At 30.6% G+C, this 17674-nt stretch overlaps 1 protein-coding gene across 1 annotated transcript; it reads left to right on the forward strand.

The window, feature by feature from the left end:
* Nucleotides 1-13940: 13940 nt before the first annotated feature.
* Nucleotides 13941-16476, forward strand: LOC110713526. Its single transcript, XM_021891974.1, has 5 exons — nt 13941-14028; nt 14491-14988; nt 15048-15128; nt 15221-15496; nt 15566-16476. Exons 1-5 carry the CDS (start codon nt 13941-13943, stop codon nt 16474-16476), a joined length of 1854 nt encoding a protein of 617 aa, XP_021747666.1.
* The last annotated feature ends 1198 nt before the right edge of the window (nt 16477-17674 follow it).

Genomic DNA, 17674 nt, shown 5'->3' on the forward strand with positions numbered 1-17674 from the left:
TGAAGGTCAAATGCAATCTACAAAGCTAATTGAATCAAATGAAAGTCAAAACACATTAAAACAAAGCTAATTGAATCAAATGTAAGTCAAACACATTCAAACAGAGCTTTTTGAATCAAATAAAACTCAAATGCATTCAACAAAGCTAATTGAATCAAACAAAAGTCAAAAACATCTAAAAAAAATCTAATTAAATCAAATGAAAGTCAAACACATTCAGACAAACCTATTTGAATCAAATAAAAGTCAAATATATTCTACAAATTCTAATTGAATCAAATGAAAGTAAAAACATCTAAAAAATTCAAATTAAATCAATAAAAGGTCAAACACATTCAAACAAAACTATATGAATCAAATGAAAGTCAAAAGCATTATATAAAGCTAATTGAATCAAATGAAAGTCAAACACATTCAAACAAAGCTAATTGAATCAAATCAAAGTAAAACACATTCAAACTAACCAAATTGAATTAAATGAAAGTCAAACACATTCAAACAGAGCTAATTGAATCAAATGAATGTCAAACACATTCAAAAAGAGCTTTTTAAATCAAATGAAGTTCAAATGCAATATACAAAATCTACAAAGCTAATTGAATCAAATAAAAGTCAAACACATTCAAACAAAACTAATTGAATCAAATGAAAGTCAAAAAACATTAAAAAAAACCTAATTAAATCAAATGAAAGTCAAACACATTCTAACAAAGCTTTTTGAATCAAATGAAAGTCAAATGCATTCTACAAAGCTAATTGAATCAAATGAAAGTCTAAAACATTCGAACAAAGCCAATTGAATCAAATGAAAGTCAAACACATTCAAACAAAAGTTTTTTGAATCAAATGAAAGTCAAAATTCATTCAACAAAGCTAATTGAATTAGATGAAAGTCAAACATATTCAAACAACGCTAATTAAATCAAAAGAAAGTCAAAACACATTCAAACAAACCTAATTAAACCAAATGAAAGTCAAACACATTCAAACAGAGCTAATTGAATAAAATGAAAGTCAAACACATTCAAAAAGAGCTTTTTGAATCAAATGAAGGTCAAATGCAAAGAAAGCTAATTGAATCAAATGAAAGTCAAAACACATTCAAACAAAGCTAATTGAATCAAATGTAAGACAAAACACATTCAAACAGAGCTTTTTGAATCAAATGAAAGTCAAATGCATTCAACAAAGCTAACTAAATCAAATTAAAGTCAAAAACATCTAAAAATACCTAATTAAATCAAATGAAAGTCAAACACATTCAAACAAAGCTAACTAAATCAAATGAAAGTCAAAAACATCTAAAAAAAACCTAATTAAATCAAATGAAAGTCAAACACATTCAAACAAAGCTATTTGTGTCAAATGAAAGTCAAATGCATTCTACAAACCTAATTGAATCAAATGAAAGTCAAACACATTAAAACAAATCTAATTGAATCAAATGTAAGTCAAACACATTCAAACAGAGCTTTTTGAATCAAATAAAACTCAAATGCATTCAACAAAGCTAATTGAATCAAACAAAAGTCAAAAACATCTAAAAAAAATCTAATTAAATCAAATGAAAGTCAAACACATTCAGACAAACCTATTTGAATCAAATAAAAGTCAAATATATTCTACAAATCTAATTGAATCAAATGAAAGTAAAAACATTCTAAAAAATTCAAATTAAATCAATAAAAGGTCAAACACATTCAAACAAAACTATATGAATCAAATGAAAGTCAAAAGCATTATATAAAGCTAATTGAATCAAATGAAAGTCAAACACATTCAAACAAAGCTAATTGAATCAAATCAAAGTAAAACACATTCAAACTAACCAAATTGAATTAAATGAAAGTCAAACACATTCAAACAGAGCTAATTGAATCAAATGAAGTCAAACACATTCAAAAAGAGCTTTTTAAATCAAATGAAGTTCAAATGCAATATACAAAATCTACAAAGCTAATTGAATCAAATAAAAGTCAAACACATTCAAACAAAACTAATTGAATCAAATGAAAGTCAAAAACATTAAAAAAAACCTAATTAAATCAAATGAAAGTCAAAACACATTCTAACAAAGCTTTTTGAATCAAATGAAAGTCAAATGCATTCTACAAAGCTAATTGAATCAAATGAAAGTCTAAAACATTCGAACAAAGCCAATTGAATCAAATGAAAGTCAAACACATTCAAACAAAGTTTTTGAATCAAATGAAAGTCAAATTCATTCAACAAAGCTAATTGAAGTAGATGAAAGTCAAAACATATTCAAACAACGCTAATTAAATCAAAAGAAAGTCAAACACATTCAAACAAACCTAATTAAAAACCAAATGAAAGTCAAACACATTCAAACAGAAGCTAATTGAATTAAATGAAAGTCAAACACATTCAAAAAGAGCTTTTTGAATCAAATGAAGTCAAATGCAAAGAAAGCTAATTGAATCAAATGAAAGTCAAACACATTCAAACAAAGCTAATTGAATCAAATGTAAGACAAACACATTCAAACAGAGCTTTTTGAATCAAATGAAAGTCAAATGCATTCAACAAAGCTAACTAAATCAAATTAAAGTCAAAAACATCTAAAAAAAAACCTAATTAAATCAAATGAAAGTCAAACACATTCAAACAAAGCTAACTAAATCAAATGAAAGTCAAAAACATCTAAAAAAAACCTAATTAAATCAAATGAAAGTCAAACACATTCAAACAAAGCTATTTGTGAATCAAATGAAAGTCAAATGCAATCTACAAACCTAATTGAATCAAATGAAAGTCAAACACATTAAAACAAATTTAATTGAATCAAATGTAAGTCAAACACATTCAAACAGAGCTTTTTGAATCAAATAAAACTCAAATGCATTCAACAAAGCTAATTGAATCAAACAAAAGTCAAAAACATCTAAAAAAATCTAATTAAATCAAATGAAAGTCAAACACATTCAGACAAACCTATTTGAATCAAATAAAAGTCAAATGTATTCTACAAATCTAATTGAATCAAATGAATGTAAAAACATCTAAAAAATTCAAATTAAATCAATAAAAGGTTAAACACATTCAAACAAAACTATATGAATCAAATGAAAGTCAAAAGCATTCTATAAAGCTAATTGAATCAAATGAAAGTCAAACACATTCAAACAAAGCTAATTGAATCAAATCAAAGTAAAACACATTCAAACTAACCAAATTGAATCAAATGAAAGTCAAAACACATTCAAACCAGAGCTAATTGAATCAAATGAAAGTCAAACACATTCAAAAAGAGCTTTTTAAATCAAATCAAGTTCAAATGCAATCTACAAAGCTAATTGAATCAAATGAAAGTCAAACACATTCAAACAAAACTAATTGAATCAAATGAAAGTCAAAAACATTAAAAAATACCTAATTAAATCAAATGAAAGTCAAAACACATTCTAACAAAGCTATTTGTGTCAAATGAAAGTCAAATGCATTCTACAAAGCTAATTGAATCAAATGGAAGTAAAAAAAACATTCGAACAAAAGCCAATTGAATCCAATGAAAGTCAAACACATTCAAACAAAGCTTTTTGAATCAAATGAAAGTCAAATGCATTCAACAAAGCTAATTGAATCAAATGAAAGTCAAACACATCTAAAACAAAGCTAATTGAATTAAATGAAAGTCAAAATGCATTCTACAAAGCTAATTGAATCAAATGAAAGTCAAACACATTCAAACAACCTAATAGAATCTAATGAAAGTCAAACACATTCAAACAGATCTAATTGAAACAAATGGAAGTCAAACCCATTCAAAAAGAACTTTTTGAATCAAATGAAAGTCAAATGCATTTAACAAAGCTAATTGAATCAAATGAAAGTCAAACACATTCAAAAAGAGCTAATTGAATCAAATGAAAGTCAAACACATTCAAAATAGAGCTTTTTGAATCAAATGAAGTCAAAATGCAATCTACAAAGCTAATTGAATCAAATGAAAGTCAAACACATTAAAACAAAGCTAATTGAATCAAATGTAAGTCAAACCATTCAAACAGAGCTTTTGAATCAAATAAAATCAAATGCATTCAACAAAGCTAATTGAATCAAACAAAAGTCAAAAACATCTAAAAAAATCTAATTAAATCAAATGAAAGTCAAACACATTCAACAAACTATTTGAATCAAATAAAAGTCAAATGTATTTAACAAATCTAATTGAATCAAATGAAAGTAAAAAACATCTAAAAAAATTCAAATTAAATCAATAAAGTCAAACACATTCAAACAAAACTATTTGAATCAAATGAAAGTCAAAAGCATTCTATAAAGCTAATTGAATCAAATGAAAGTCAAACACATTCAAACAAAGCTAATTGAATCAAATGCAAAGTACAAACACATTCAAACAAACCTAATTGAATCAAAATGAAAGTCAAAGACATTCAAACAGAGCTAATTGAATCAAATGAAAGTCAAAACACATTCAAAAAGAGCTTTTTGAATCAAATGAAGTCAAATGCAATCTGCAAAGCTAATCGAATCAAATGAAAGTCAAACACATTCAAACAAAAGCTAATTTAAATCAAATGAAAGTCAAAAACATTCAAAAAGCTAATTAAATCAAATGAAAGTCAAAAACATCTAAAAAACCTAATTAAATCAAATGAAAGTCAAACACATTCAAACAAAGCTATTTGTATCAAATGAAAGTCAAATGCATTCTACAAAGCTAATTGAATCAAATGAAAGTAAAAAACATTCGAACAAAGCAATTGAATCAAATGAAAGTCAAACACATTCAAACAAAGCTTTTTGAATCAATTAAAGTCAAATGCATTCAACAAAGCAAATTGAATCAAATGAAAGTCAAAAACATCTAAAAAAATCTAATTAAATCAAATGAAAGTCAAACACATTCAAACAAAGCTAATTAAATCAAATGAAAGTCAAACACATTCGAACAAAGCTATTTGAATTAAATGAAAGTCAAATGCATTCTACAAAGCTAATTGAATAAAATGAAAGTCAAACACATTCAAACTAACCTAATAGAATCTAATGAAAGTCAAACACATTCAAACAGATCTAATTGAAACAAATGGAAGTCAAACCCATTCAAAAAGAACTTTTTGAATTAAATGAAAGTCAAATGCATTTAACAAAGCTAATTGAATCAAATGAAAGTCAAACACATTCAAATAGAGCTAATAGAATCAAATGAAAGTCAAACACATTCAAATAGAGCTTTTTGAATCAAATGAAGGTCAAATGCAATCTACAAAGCTAATTGAATCAAATGAAAGTCAAACACATTAAAACAAAGCTAATTGAATCAAATGTAAGTCAAACTCATTCAAACAGAGCTTTTTGAATCAAATAAAACTCAAATGCATTCAACAAAGCTAATTGAATCAAACAAAAGTCAAAAACATCTAAAAAATATCTAATTAAATCAAATGAAAGTTAAACACATTCAGACAAACCTATTTGAATCAAATAAAAGTCAAATGTATTCTACAAATCTAATTGAATCAAATGAATGTAAAAACATCTAAAAAATTCAAATTAAATCAATAAAAGGTCAAACACATTCAAACAAAACTATATGAATCAAATGAAAGTCAAAAGCATTCTATAAAGCTAATTGAATCAAATGAAAGTCAAACACACTCAAACAAAGCTAATTGAATCAAAACAAAGTAAAACACTTCCAAACAAACCTAATTGAATAAAATGAAAGTCAAAGACATTCAAACAGAGCTAATTGAATTAAATGAAAGTCAAAACACATTCAAAAAGTGCTTTTTGAATCAAATGAAGGTCAAATGCAATCTACAAATCTACAAAGCTAATTGAATCAAATGAAAGTCAAACACATTCAAACAAAACTAATTGAATCAAATGAAAGTCAAAAACATTAAAAAAAACCTAATTAAATCAAATGAAAGGCAAACACATTCTAACAAAGCTTTTTGAATCAAATGAAAGTCAAATGCATTCTACAAAGTTTATTGAATATAATGAAAGTCAAAAACATTCGAACAAAGCCAATTGAATCAAATGAAAGTCAAGCACATTCAAACAAAGCTTTTTAAATCAAATGAAAGTCAAATTCATTCAACAAAGCTAATTGAATAAGATGAAAGTCAAACACATTCAAACAACGCTAATTAAATCAAAAGAAAGTCAAACACATTCAAACAAACCTAATTGAATCAAATGAAAGTCAAACACATTCAAACAGAGCTAATTGAATAAAATGAAAGTCAAACACATTCAAAAAGAGCTTTTTAAATCAAATGAAAGTCAAATGCATTCAACAAAGCTAATTTAATCAAATGAAAGTCAAAAACATCTAAAAAAAACCTAATTAAATCAAATGAAAGTCAAACACATTCAAACAAAGCTATTTGTATCAAATGAAAGTCAAATGCATTCTACAAAGCTAATTGAATCAAATGAAAGTCAAAAAACATTCGAACAAAGGCAATTGAATCAAATGAAAGTCAAAACACATTCAAACAAAGCTTTTTGAATCAATTAAAGTCAAATGCATTCAACAAAGCAAATTGAATCAAATGAAAGTCAAAAACATCTAAAAAAATCTAATTAAATCAAATGAAAGTCAAACACATTCAAACAAAGCTAATTAAATCAAATGAAAGTCAAACACATTCGAACAAAGCTATTTGAATTAAATGAAAGTCAAATGCATTCTACAAAGCTAATTGAATCAAATGAAAGTCAAACACATTCAAACTAACCTAATAGAATCTAATGAAAGTCAAACACATTCAAACAGATCTAATTGAAAAAAATGGAAGTCAAACCCATTCAAAAAAAACTTTTTGAATCAAATGAAAGTCAAATGCATTTAACAAAGCTAATTGAATCAAATGAAAGTCAAACACATTCAAATAGAGCTAATTGAATCAAATGAAAGTCAAACACATTCAAATAGAGCTTTTTGAATCAAATGAAGGTCAAATGCAATCTACAAAGCTAATTGAATCAAATGAAAGTCAAACACATTAAAACAAAGCTAATTGAATCAAATGTAAGTCAAACTCATTCAAACAGAGCTTTTAGAATCAAATAAAACTCAAATGCATTCAACAAAGCTAATTGAATCAAACAAAAGTCAAAAACATCTAAAAAAATCTAATTAAATCAAATGAAAGTCAAACACATTCAGACAAACCTATTTGAATCAAATAAAAGTCAAATGTATTCTACAAATCTAATTGAATCAAATGAATGTAAAAACATCTAAAAAATTCAAATTAAATCAATAAAAGGTTAAAACACATTCAAACAAAACTATATGAATCAAATGAAAGTCAAAAGCATTCTATAAAGCTAATTGAATCAAATGAAAGTCAAACACATTCAAACAAAGCTAATTGAATCAAATCAAAGTAAAACACATTCAAACTAACCAAATTGAATCAAATGAAAGTCAAACACATTCAAACAGAGCTAATTGAATCAAATGAAAGTCAAACACATTCAAAAAGAGCTTTTTAAATCAAATCAAGTTCAAATGCAATCTATAAAGCTAATTGAATCAAATGAAAGTCAAACACATTCAAACAAAACTAATTGAATCAAATGAAAGTCAAAAAACATTAAAAAAAACCTAGTTAAATCAAATGAAAGTCAAACACATTCTAACAAAGCTATTTGTGTCAAATGAAAGTCAAATGCATTCTACAAAGCTAATTGAATCAAATGGAAGTAAAAAACATTCGAACAAAGCCAATTGAATCCAATGAAAGTCAAACACATTCAAACAAAGCTTTTTGAATCAAATGAAAGTCAAATGCATTCAACAAAGCTAATTGAATCAAATGAAAGTCAAAAACATCTAAGAAATCTAATTAAATCAAATGAAAGTCAAACACATTCAAAAAAAGCTAATTAAATCAAACGAAAGTCAAACACATTCAAACAAAGCTATTTGAACTAAATGAAAGTAAAATGCAATCTACAAAGCTAATTGAATCAAATGAAAGCTAAACACATTCAAACAAACCTAATAGAATCGAATGAAAGTCAAACACATTCAAACAGAGCTAATTGAATCAAACGAAAGTCAAACACATTCAAACAAAGCTTTTTGAATCAAATGAAAGTCAAATGCATTTAACAAAGCTAATTGAATCAAATGAAAGTCAAACACATTCAAACAGAGCTAATTGAATCAAATGAAAGTCAAACACATTCAAATAGAGCTTTTTGAATCAAATGAAGGTCAAATGCAATCTACAAGGCTAATTGAATCAAATGAAAGTCAAACACATTGAAACAAAGCTAATTGAATCAAATGTAAGTCAAACACATTCAAACAAAGCTGTTTGAATCAAATAAAACTCAAATGCATTCAACAAAGCTAATTGAATCAAACAAAAGTCAAAAAACATCTAAAAAAATCAATTAAATCAAATGAAAGTCAAACACATTCAGACAAACCTATTTGAATCAAATAAAAGTCAAATGTATTCTACAAATCTAATTGAATCAAATGAAAGTAAAAACATCTAAAAAATTCAAATTAAATCAATAAAAGGTCAAACACATTCAAACAAAACTATTTGAATCAAATGAAAAACAAAAGCATTCTATAAAGCTAATTGAATCAAATGAAAGTCAAACACATTCAAACAAAGCTAATTGAATCAAAACAAAGTAAAACACTTTCAAACAAAACCTAATTGAATAAAATGAAAGTCAAAGACATTCAAACAGAGCTAATTGAATTAAATGAAAGTCAAAACACATTCAAAAAGTGCTTTTTGAATCAAATGAAGGTCAAATGCAATCTACAAAATCTACAAAGCTAATTGAATCAAATGAAAGTCAAACACATTCAAACAAAACTAATTGAATCAAATGAAAGTCAAAAACATTAAAAAAAACCTAATTAAATCAAATGAAAGGCAAACACATTCTAACAATGCTTTTTGAATCAAATGAAAGTCAAATGCATTCTACAAAGTTAATTGAATATAATGAAAGTCAAAAACATTCGAACAAATCCAATTGAATCAAATGAAAGTCAAGCACATTCAAACAAAGCTTTTTAAATCAAATGAAAGTCAAATTCATTCAACAAAGCTAATTGAATCAGATGAAAGTCAAACACATTCAAAAAACGCTAATTAAATCAAAAGAAAGTCAAACACATTCAAACAAACCTAATTGAATCAAATGAAAGACAAACACATTCAAACAGAGCTAATTGAATAAAATGAAAGTCAAACACAGTCAAAAAAAGCTTTTTGAATCAAATGAAGGTCAAATGCATTTAAGAAAGCTAATTGAATCAAATGAAAGTCAACCACATTCAAACAAAGCTAATTGAATCAAATGTAAGTCAAACACATTCAAACAGAGCTTTTTAAATCAAATGAAAGTCAAATGCATTCAACAAAGCTAATTAAATCAAATGAAAGTCAAAAACATCTAAAAAAACCTAATTAAATCAAATGAAAGTCAAACACATTCAAACAAAGCTATTTGTATCAAATGAAAGTCAAATGCATTCTACAAAGCTAATTGAATCAAATGAAAGTCAAAAACATTCGAACAAAGGCAATTGAATCAAATGAAAGTCAAACACATTCAAACAAAGCTTTTTGAATAAATTAAAGTCAAATGCATTCAACAAAGCAAATTGAATCAAATTAAAGTCAAAAACATCTAAAAAAATCTAATTAAATCAAATGAAAGTCAAACACATTCAAACAAAGCTAATTAAATCAAAGGAAAGTCAAACACATTCGAACAAAGCTATTTGAATTAAATGAAAGTCAAATGCATTCTACAAAGCTAATTGAATCAAATGAAAGTCAAACACATTCAAACAAACCTAATAGAATCTAATGAAAGTCAAACACATTCAAACAGATCTAATTGAAACAAATGGAAGTAGAACCCATTCAAGAAGAACTTTTTGAATCAAATGAAAGTCAAATGCATTTAACAAAGCTAATTGAATCAAATGAAAGTCAAACACATTCAAATAGAGCTAATTGAATCAAATGAAAGTCAAACACATTCAAATAGAGCTTTTTGAATCAAATGAAGGTCAAATGCAATCTACAAAGCTAATTGAATCAAATGAAAGTCAAACACATTAAAACAAAGCTAATTGAATCAAATGTAAGTCAAACTCATTCAAACAGAGCTTTTTGAATCAAATAAAACTCAAATGCATTCAACAAAGCTAATTGAATCAAACAAAAGTCAAAAACATCTATTTGAATCAAATGAAAGTCAAACACATTCAGACAAAGTTAATTAAATCAAATTTAAGTCAAACACATTCAAATAGAGCTAATTGAATAAAATGAAAGTCAAACACATTCAAAAAGAGCTTTTTGAATCAACTGAAGGTCAAATGCATTTAAGAAAGCTAATTGAATCAAATGAAAGTCAAACGAATTCAAATAAAGCTAATTGAATCAAATGTAAGTCAAACACATTCAAATAGAGCTTTTTGAATCAAATGAAAGTCAAATGCATTCAACAAAGCTAATTGAATCAAATGAAAGTCAAAAACATATAAAAAAACCTAATTAAATCAAATGAAAGTCAAACACATTCAAACAAAGCTATTTGTATCAAATTAAAGTCAAATGCATTCTATAAAGCTAATTGAATCAAATTATAGTCAAAAGCATTCAAACAAAGCCAATTGAATCAAATGAAAGTCAAACACATTCAAACAAAGCTTTTTGAATCAAATGAAAGTCAAATGCATTCAACAAAGCTAACTGAATCAAATGAAAGTAAAAAACATCTAAAAAAAATCTAATTAAATCAAATGAAAGTCAAACATATTCAGACAAAGCTATTTGAATCAAATGAAAATCAAATGCATTCTACAAATCTAATTGAATCAAATGAAAGTTAAACACATTCAAACAAACCTAACAGAATCAAATGTAAGTCAAATACATTCAAACAGAGCTTTTTGAATCAAGTTAAAGTCAAATGCATTCAACAAAGCTAATTGAATCAAACGAAAGTCAAAAACATCTAAAAAAATTCTAATTAAATCAAATGAAAGTCAAACACATTCAGACAAAGCTATTTGAATCAAATGAAAATCAAATGCATTCTACAAATCTAATTGAATCAAATGAAAGTATAAACATCTAAAAAATTCAAATTAAATCAATAAAAGGTCAAACACATTCAAACAAAACTATTTGAATCAAATGAAAGTCAAAGGCAATCTATAAAGCTAATTGAATCAAATGAAAGTCAAACACATTCAAACAAAGCTAATTGAATCAAATGAAAGTCAAACACATTCAAACAATGCTAATTGAATCAAATGAAAGTAAAACACATTCAAACAAACCTAATTGAATCAAATGAAAGTCAAAGATATTCAAACAAAGCTAATTGAATCAAATGAAAGTCAAACACATCCAAACAAAGCTAATTGAATTAAATGTAAGTCAAATACATTCAAACAGAGCTTTTTGAATCAAATGAAAGTCAAATGCATTCAACAAAGCTCATTGAATCAAATGAAAGTAAAAAAATCTAAAAAAAATCTTATTAAATCAAATGAAAGTCAAACACATTCAGACAAAGCTATTTGAATAAAATGAAAGTCAAATGTATTCTACAAATCTAATTGAATCAAATGAAAGTAAAAAACATTCGAACAAACCCAATTGAATCAATTGAAAGTCAAACACACTCAAACAAACCTAATTGAATCAAATGAAAGTGAAACACATTCAAACAGACCTAATTGAATCAAATAAAAGTCAAACACATTCAAAAAGAGCTTTTTGAATCAAATGACGGTAAAATGCAATCTACAAAGCTAATTGAATCAAATGAAAGTCAAACACATTGAAACAAAGCTAATTGGATCAAATGTGAGTCAAACACATTCAAACAGAGCTTTTTGAATCAAATGAAAGTTAAATGCATTCATCAAAGCTAATTGAATCAAATGAAAGTCGAAAACATTCGAACAAAGCCAATTGAATAAAATGAAAGTCAAACAAATTCAAACAGAGCTTTTTGAATCAAATGAAAGTCAAATGCATTCAACAAAGCTAATTGAATCAAACGAAAGTCAAAAACATCTAAAAAAATCTAATTAAATCAAATGAAAGTCAAACACACTCAGACAAAGCTATTTGAATCAAATGAAAGTCAAATGCATTCTACAAATCTAATTGACTCAAATGAAAGTAATAAACATCTAAAAAATTCAAATTAAATCAATAAAAGGTCAAACACATTCAAACAAAACTATTTGAATCAAGTGAAAGTCAAATGCATTCTTGATAAGCCTTCTTATCATGGGTTGAGAGAAGCATTTTAGGGTGTGTTTTGATGCTTTATATGTACTTTTGTTAGCTTTTGTGAGTTTTGGGCTGTGATCTCACTTATGTGCAAAAGGCGGGATTTATGAGTATAAGTGAGTGAGTGAGCTCGGGAACCAATGAAGAGTTATGTAAGAAGGATGGACCTTGGCTTGTGATTTGAGAGTTGTGATGGAGCATGGAAGAGCAAGGAAGAAAGCTTGAGGAAAAGGTGAAGCAAAGCAAGAAGAAGAAGCAAGGAAAGAAGGCGAAAACAGCAGGAACCGCTGCCAGGGCCGCTGGCAGCTGGCCAGAGCCGCTGGCAGCGGTTATACCAGAGTGAGGGGCTGCCAGAGCAGCTGCCAGCGGGTCCAGAGCAGCTGCCAGCGGCTCTGGCAGAAATTCGGGTTGTTTTGGTTAATTTTCAGCAATTTGGCTTTGTTTTGGCTCGTGTTTTGGATATTATTTTATTATTATTATTGTGTTATGTTATTAAAATATAGAAACATATAAATAGCTTAGTTTTAATTAAGTTTTAAGTTAGAAAAGGAGAATTAAGTTTTGAGAAAAAAAAAGCTTTCTAGGGTTTTCTTAGAATTTTCAGAATTCTTTGTTTTGGAATTAGAATCCATGGAAGCTTAATCTTCCGGATTCTTGGTTAAAGATTGAATCTTTTAGCTACGAATTGTGAGATCTTTCTTCTCTTAATATCTATTGAATATATATTGTTCCTTGAATTAATTTCATGATTTGCTTTAATCAATTGCTAGGTTAGAATTATTGGATTCGCTTGCATCTAATTAATCTTTCCAAAGTAGCAAATTTAGGTTATTGATGCATGCTTTTGGTTGATAACTTGAAGAGGGAATAATATTATTGAAGAAATTAGACCGCTTGTGTTAATTTATTCAATCCTTGTTGATTTCTCCGTTTATTTTCTTCTTGTGGATAATTTAGAGCGCTTGTCTTGAATTGTGCATTGGAAAGGGTTAGAAAGGAGCGCTTTGCTATTTCTAACTATTTATGAGAATTTAGAATCTAGGAATTCTACAACAAGGTGTTCAATAGAGCTTGATTGAGGAGACTTCTATGATCAATTTGTATGTTCATTAGTGGATTTCGCATAACCAAGACCGTTCTTCTCATTGATTACCTATTCATTACGTTCGTTGTTCTTACTTAGTTCATTTATCATCATTGCTCATGAAAACCCCCCTCGTTACTTAGGTTACTACCGTCCTAGAGTATTTCCACTTAGGTTTCCAGTTATTAGTCCCTTTTTCCCTGTGGATTCGAACTCGACTTCCCTAACTACGTTTATTTGCAGTTAGCTTAGTTGTGATATTTTTGGTTGCATACGACTGAGGCACACCAAATTTTGGCGCCGTTGCCGGGGACTTAAGGCGTTACTTTTTAATTGTTTATCTTAGTAAAATTTATTTTAGGACTGTTCTTAGCTATCTTTCTTTGTTTGTTCGCTAGGGTATGATAAGTACCCGTTCTGCTAACAAAGAAGTTTTGCAGTTTGATCCAGAAATTGAAAGGAATATTTCCAGGTTGCGAAAAGAGGCAAGAACAACCCCCAGTGAATCAACATACTCCTTCAATATTCAAGAAGAAGAGGAGATGGCTGACAATCGAACTCTAAGGGAACTCACAGCTCCCAACTTGAACCAACAACCGTTGTGCATTGCATACCAGCAGTTGGAGGAAGGTACTAATGTTGAGATCAAATCCGGTCTAATTCATCTATTGCCGGCATTCCATGGCATGAAAGGCGAAGATCCGAATAAACATCTGGCAGAATTTCATGTGGTTTGCACTAGCATGAAACCGATTGGGATGACTGATGAACAAATTCAGTTGAGAGCATTTCCTTTTTCTCTCAAAGATGCAGCAAAGGATTGGTTTTACTATCTTCCCCCAGGTAGCATAACAACTTGGGCAGATTTAAAGAAGTGTTTCCTTGAGAAGTACTACCCAGCCACTATTTCTGCAAGCCTTAAGAAAGCTATCAGCAATGTGGATCAGAAGGAAGATGAATCCTTGTATGAGTATTGGGAGAGATTTAAGAGATTGTGTGCTAGTTGTCCTTACCATGGGTATTCCGATCAAGACCGCATCCTATACTTCTATGGAGGTCTAACTGATGATGACTTGAGTATGGTGAATGCAGCAAGTGGTGGAGGGCTAGTGAATAAGACTCCAGGAGATGCAACTAGGTTGATTGCAGAGCTAGCAGAAAATTCTAGGCAATTCAGTCAGAGAACTCCCACGCGCCGGGTGAATTTAGCAAATTCGAATACAACTGAGTTAGAGAGTCAAGTAGCTGATTTGACTTCTATGATGCGTGAGTTCATGGTGAACTCAAGGAATCCACAGCAACTGAATGCTTGTGGTTTATGCACCTCCATGGGACATCCCACTGATGCATGTCCTCAATTACAAGAGGAGCAGAATGAGCAGGCCAACGCCTTAGGTTTTCAAGGGCAAGGTCCGCAGAGAAGATATGATCCCTTTTCAAATACCTACAACCCAGGATGGAGAGATCATCCAAATTTGAGATATGGGAATTCCCAAGGAAACCAACAACATCAGCATGCTCAAGGTCAACAACAGTTTCAGCAATATAGGGCACCGTTCCTAACACCTCAAGGCCAAAGCTCTAATTCAGGTAATATGTCAACTGAAGAAATGATTAGATCACTAACTTCTAATGTTTCTACCATGCAGCAGAATATGATGCAGTTTCAACAAGAAACCAGATCAAGTATTCAAAACCTGGAGAATCAAGTCAGTCAAATCTCAAGTGCAGTAAGCCGACTTGAAGCTAAGGACTCTGGAAAGCTTCCATCCCAAACGGAGCTGAACCCTAAGCAACAAGTTAATGCAATAACATTGAGAAGTGGCAAAAAAGTTGCAAGAAACTGTAGTTGCACCTAAGAAGGCTAAAGACTTGATTGGAGTTGAGGAGGAGGAAGTAGAACAAGAAACTAAGGCGAATCCGCCAACCTTTACCTCTTATGAGCCTGTGCCACCTTTCCCAGAAGCCTTGCAAGATACTCGAAGGTATGAGAAAGACAAGGATATTTATGAGACTTTCAGCAAATGTGAGGTAAATATGCCCCTCTTGAATGTGATTAAAAGTGTTCCTCGTTTTGCTAAGTTTATGAAGGAACTGTGTACGATCAAGAGAAAGCACAGGTTGGGAGGAAAAGAAAAAGTGAAGGTGAGTGCTCATGTTTCTGCAGTTTTCCAAAAGAAACTCCCAGAAAAATGTGGTGATCCTGGTATGTTTACTATTCCTGTTACAATAGGAGACACCACATTACACCGAGCCATGTTGGACCTAGGTGCATCAATCAATGTCATTCCCTACTCCCTGTTTAAATCTTTAGAACTTGGGCCTTTGCATGAAACTGGGGTAGTAATTCAGTTAGCTGATAGGTCCAATGTATATCCTAAGGGGGTAATAGAAGATGTACTTGTTAAGGTTGATGGATTGATCTTTCCTGCTGACTTTTACGTCCTTGACATGGAACATGACAAACAAGCAGCCCCCATCCTGTTAGGAAGACCTTTCTTAAAGACTGCTAAGACAAAAATCGATGTGTCTACCGGTTCTTTGACTATGGAGGTTGATGGGAAAGCAATTGTGTATAACATTTATGATACCATAAAGTATCCTGTTGATACTCATTCTTTATATTCTATAAATGTTGTCGATCCAATATTGCATGATGTTTCTAACATTGATCATGGGGATGAGCTCCTCACACCTATTACTAATGTTGTGTCTGGTGATTGCTTGGATTCTTCTATACCTACTAATGTGCAGGTGAAGGTGGCGGAATTGAATGAACAGTCCAAGCTTCCACCTATACCACTAGGGGCAACACCCACCCCGTCATCATTTCTGGGCAAGAAATTATCCCAGGTATACCACAAAGCAAAGAATAAGGTGTGGCATGACAAGATGAGCTCCCGTTGGAAGGGTCCAATTCAAGTTGACAAGGTCTATCCGCATGGAGCGGTAGAAATTCGGAGTTTAGAGACCAACAACATGTTCAAAGTGAATGGAAAAAGGCTTAAACCATACTACGAAGGGTTCAAGGTCGAGAATTTGGAGAACATCGATCTCTACGAGCCATCAATTGATTAACGAAGTTTCATGAGTTGTGTCGAGCCAACGACGTAAAACAAAGGCGCTAATCGGGAGGCAACCCGAAAACTCTTCCCCGTTTTCATTTATTTTAGTTTTTATTGTTTTTGTTTTGATGTACCAAGTGCTTTTGGTGGATTTATGTAGGAGGATGCTTTGGGAGTACGTATTGTGAGCAAAAACAGAGCAAAACAGGTAAAAACAGACTTTGGGAGGCAGCCCCTGCAGGAGCCGCTGGTAGCGGGCTGGCAGCTGCTCTGTAGCCGCTACCAGCGGCTCTCCAAGCAGCCAAAAAATCCCAAAGTTCTGCCCCAGCCGCTGGCAGCGGGTCTGGTGCCGCTGCCAGCGGGTGTCCTTCAGAAAAAAAAAAAAGAAAAAAAAAAAGAAAAATAAATATTTTTTTTTTTTTTTGCAGCAGCCGCTGCCAGCGGGTCCCAAGCCGCTGCCAGCGGGTCCCAAGCCGCTGCCAGCGGGTCCCAAGCCGCTGCCAGCGGGTCTTCCAGCGAAATTCACCCTAAATTCCTTCTTAAGCCGCTGGCAGCGGGCCCCAAGACGCTACCAGCGGCATTCCCTGCATACCTGAATTTTTGCCCTTTTAAACCCCTTTTTCTTCAATCCTACAATCCAATTCATTCTAGTCTTTATCCAAAACCCCAATTAATCACTTCCCTCTATCCCTTAGCAATTATTCTTTATCCAAAACAACCCATTTGCCCCATTTTCAATCCAAAATTCAGAAATTTAAAAACCCCTCGTCTAACCTCTTTTCCCTCAATTTCAAGTCCAATTAAACCTTAACATTGTTTCAATTTCTAAATTCTAAACTTGAAATTTGAGGAATTTTGTGAACCTTGGTGTTTGGAGGTTTGGTGGGTTGCTCATTGTATTTTGAAAGAGGAGGTGAGATTTGTGCAATTCGTTCTTGTGCAATGGGAAGACATAACAAGTGAAGGCAACCTCTTCACCTACAAGGGTTGCAAGGGGGTAGACAACAAGGGGATACTTCAAGGGAGGGTGTATCACCCTCTTTTCCCCAAGCAAATGACTTCATGGGCATTCGTCTAACTACGAAAGAAAAGACTACATGGGTTCAACTTCAACAGCCCAAAAGAATGGTGCAATGCACAAAAGTCGTCGATTTGGAGGCATTGCAAGTGGTTGGTTTGGAGGAAGTGATGGAGCACGAGCGCACCTACTT

The sequence above is a fragment of the Chenopodium quinoa genome, unplaced genomic scaffold, assembly GCF_001683475.1.
Source record: "Chenopodium quinoa cultivar QQ74 unplaced genomic scaffold, ASM168347v1, whole genome shotgun sequence".
NCBI lineage: Eukaryota > Viridiplantae > Streptophyta > Magnoliopsida > Caryophyllales > Amaranthaceae > Chenopodium > Chenopodium quinoa.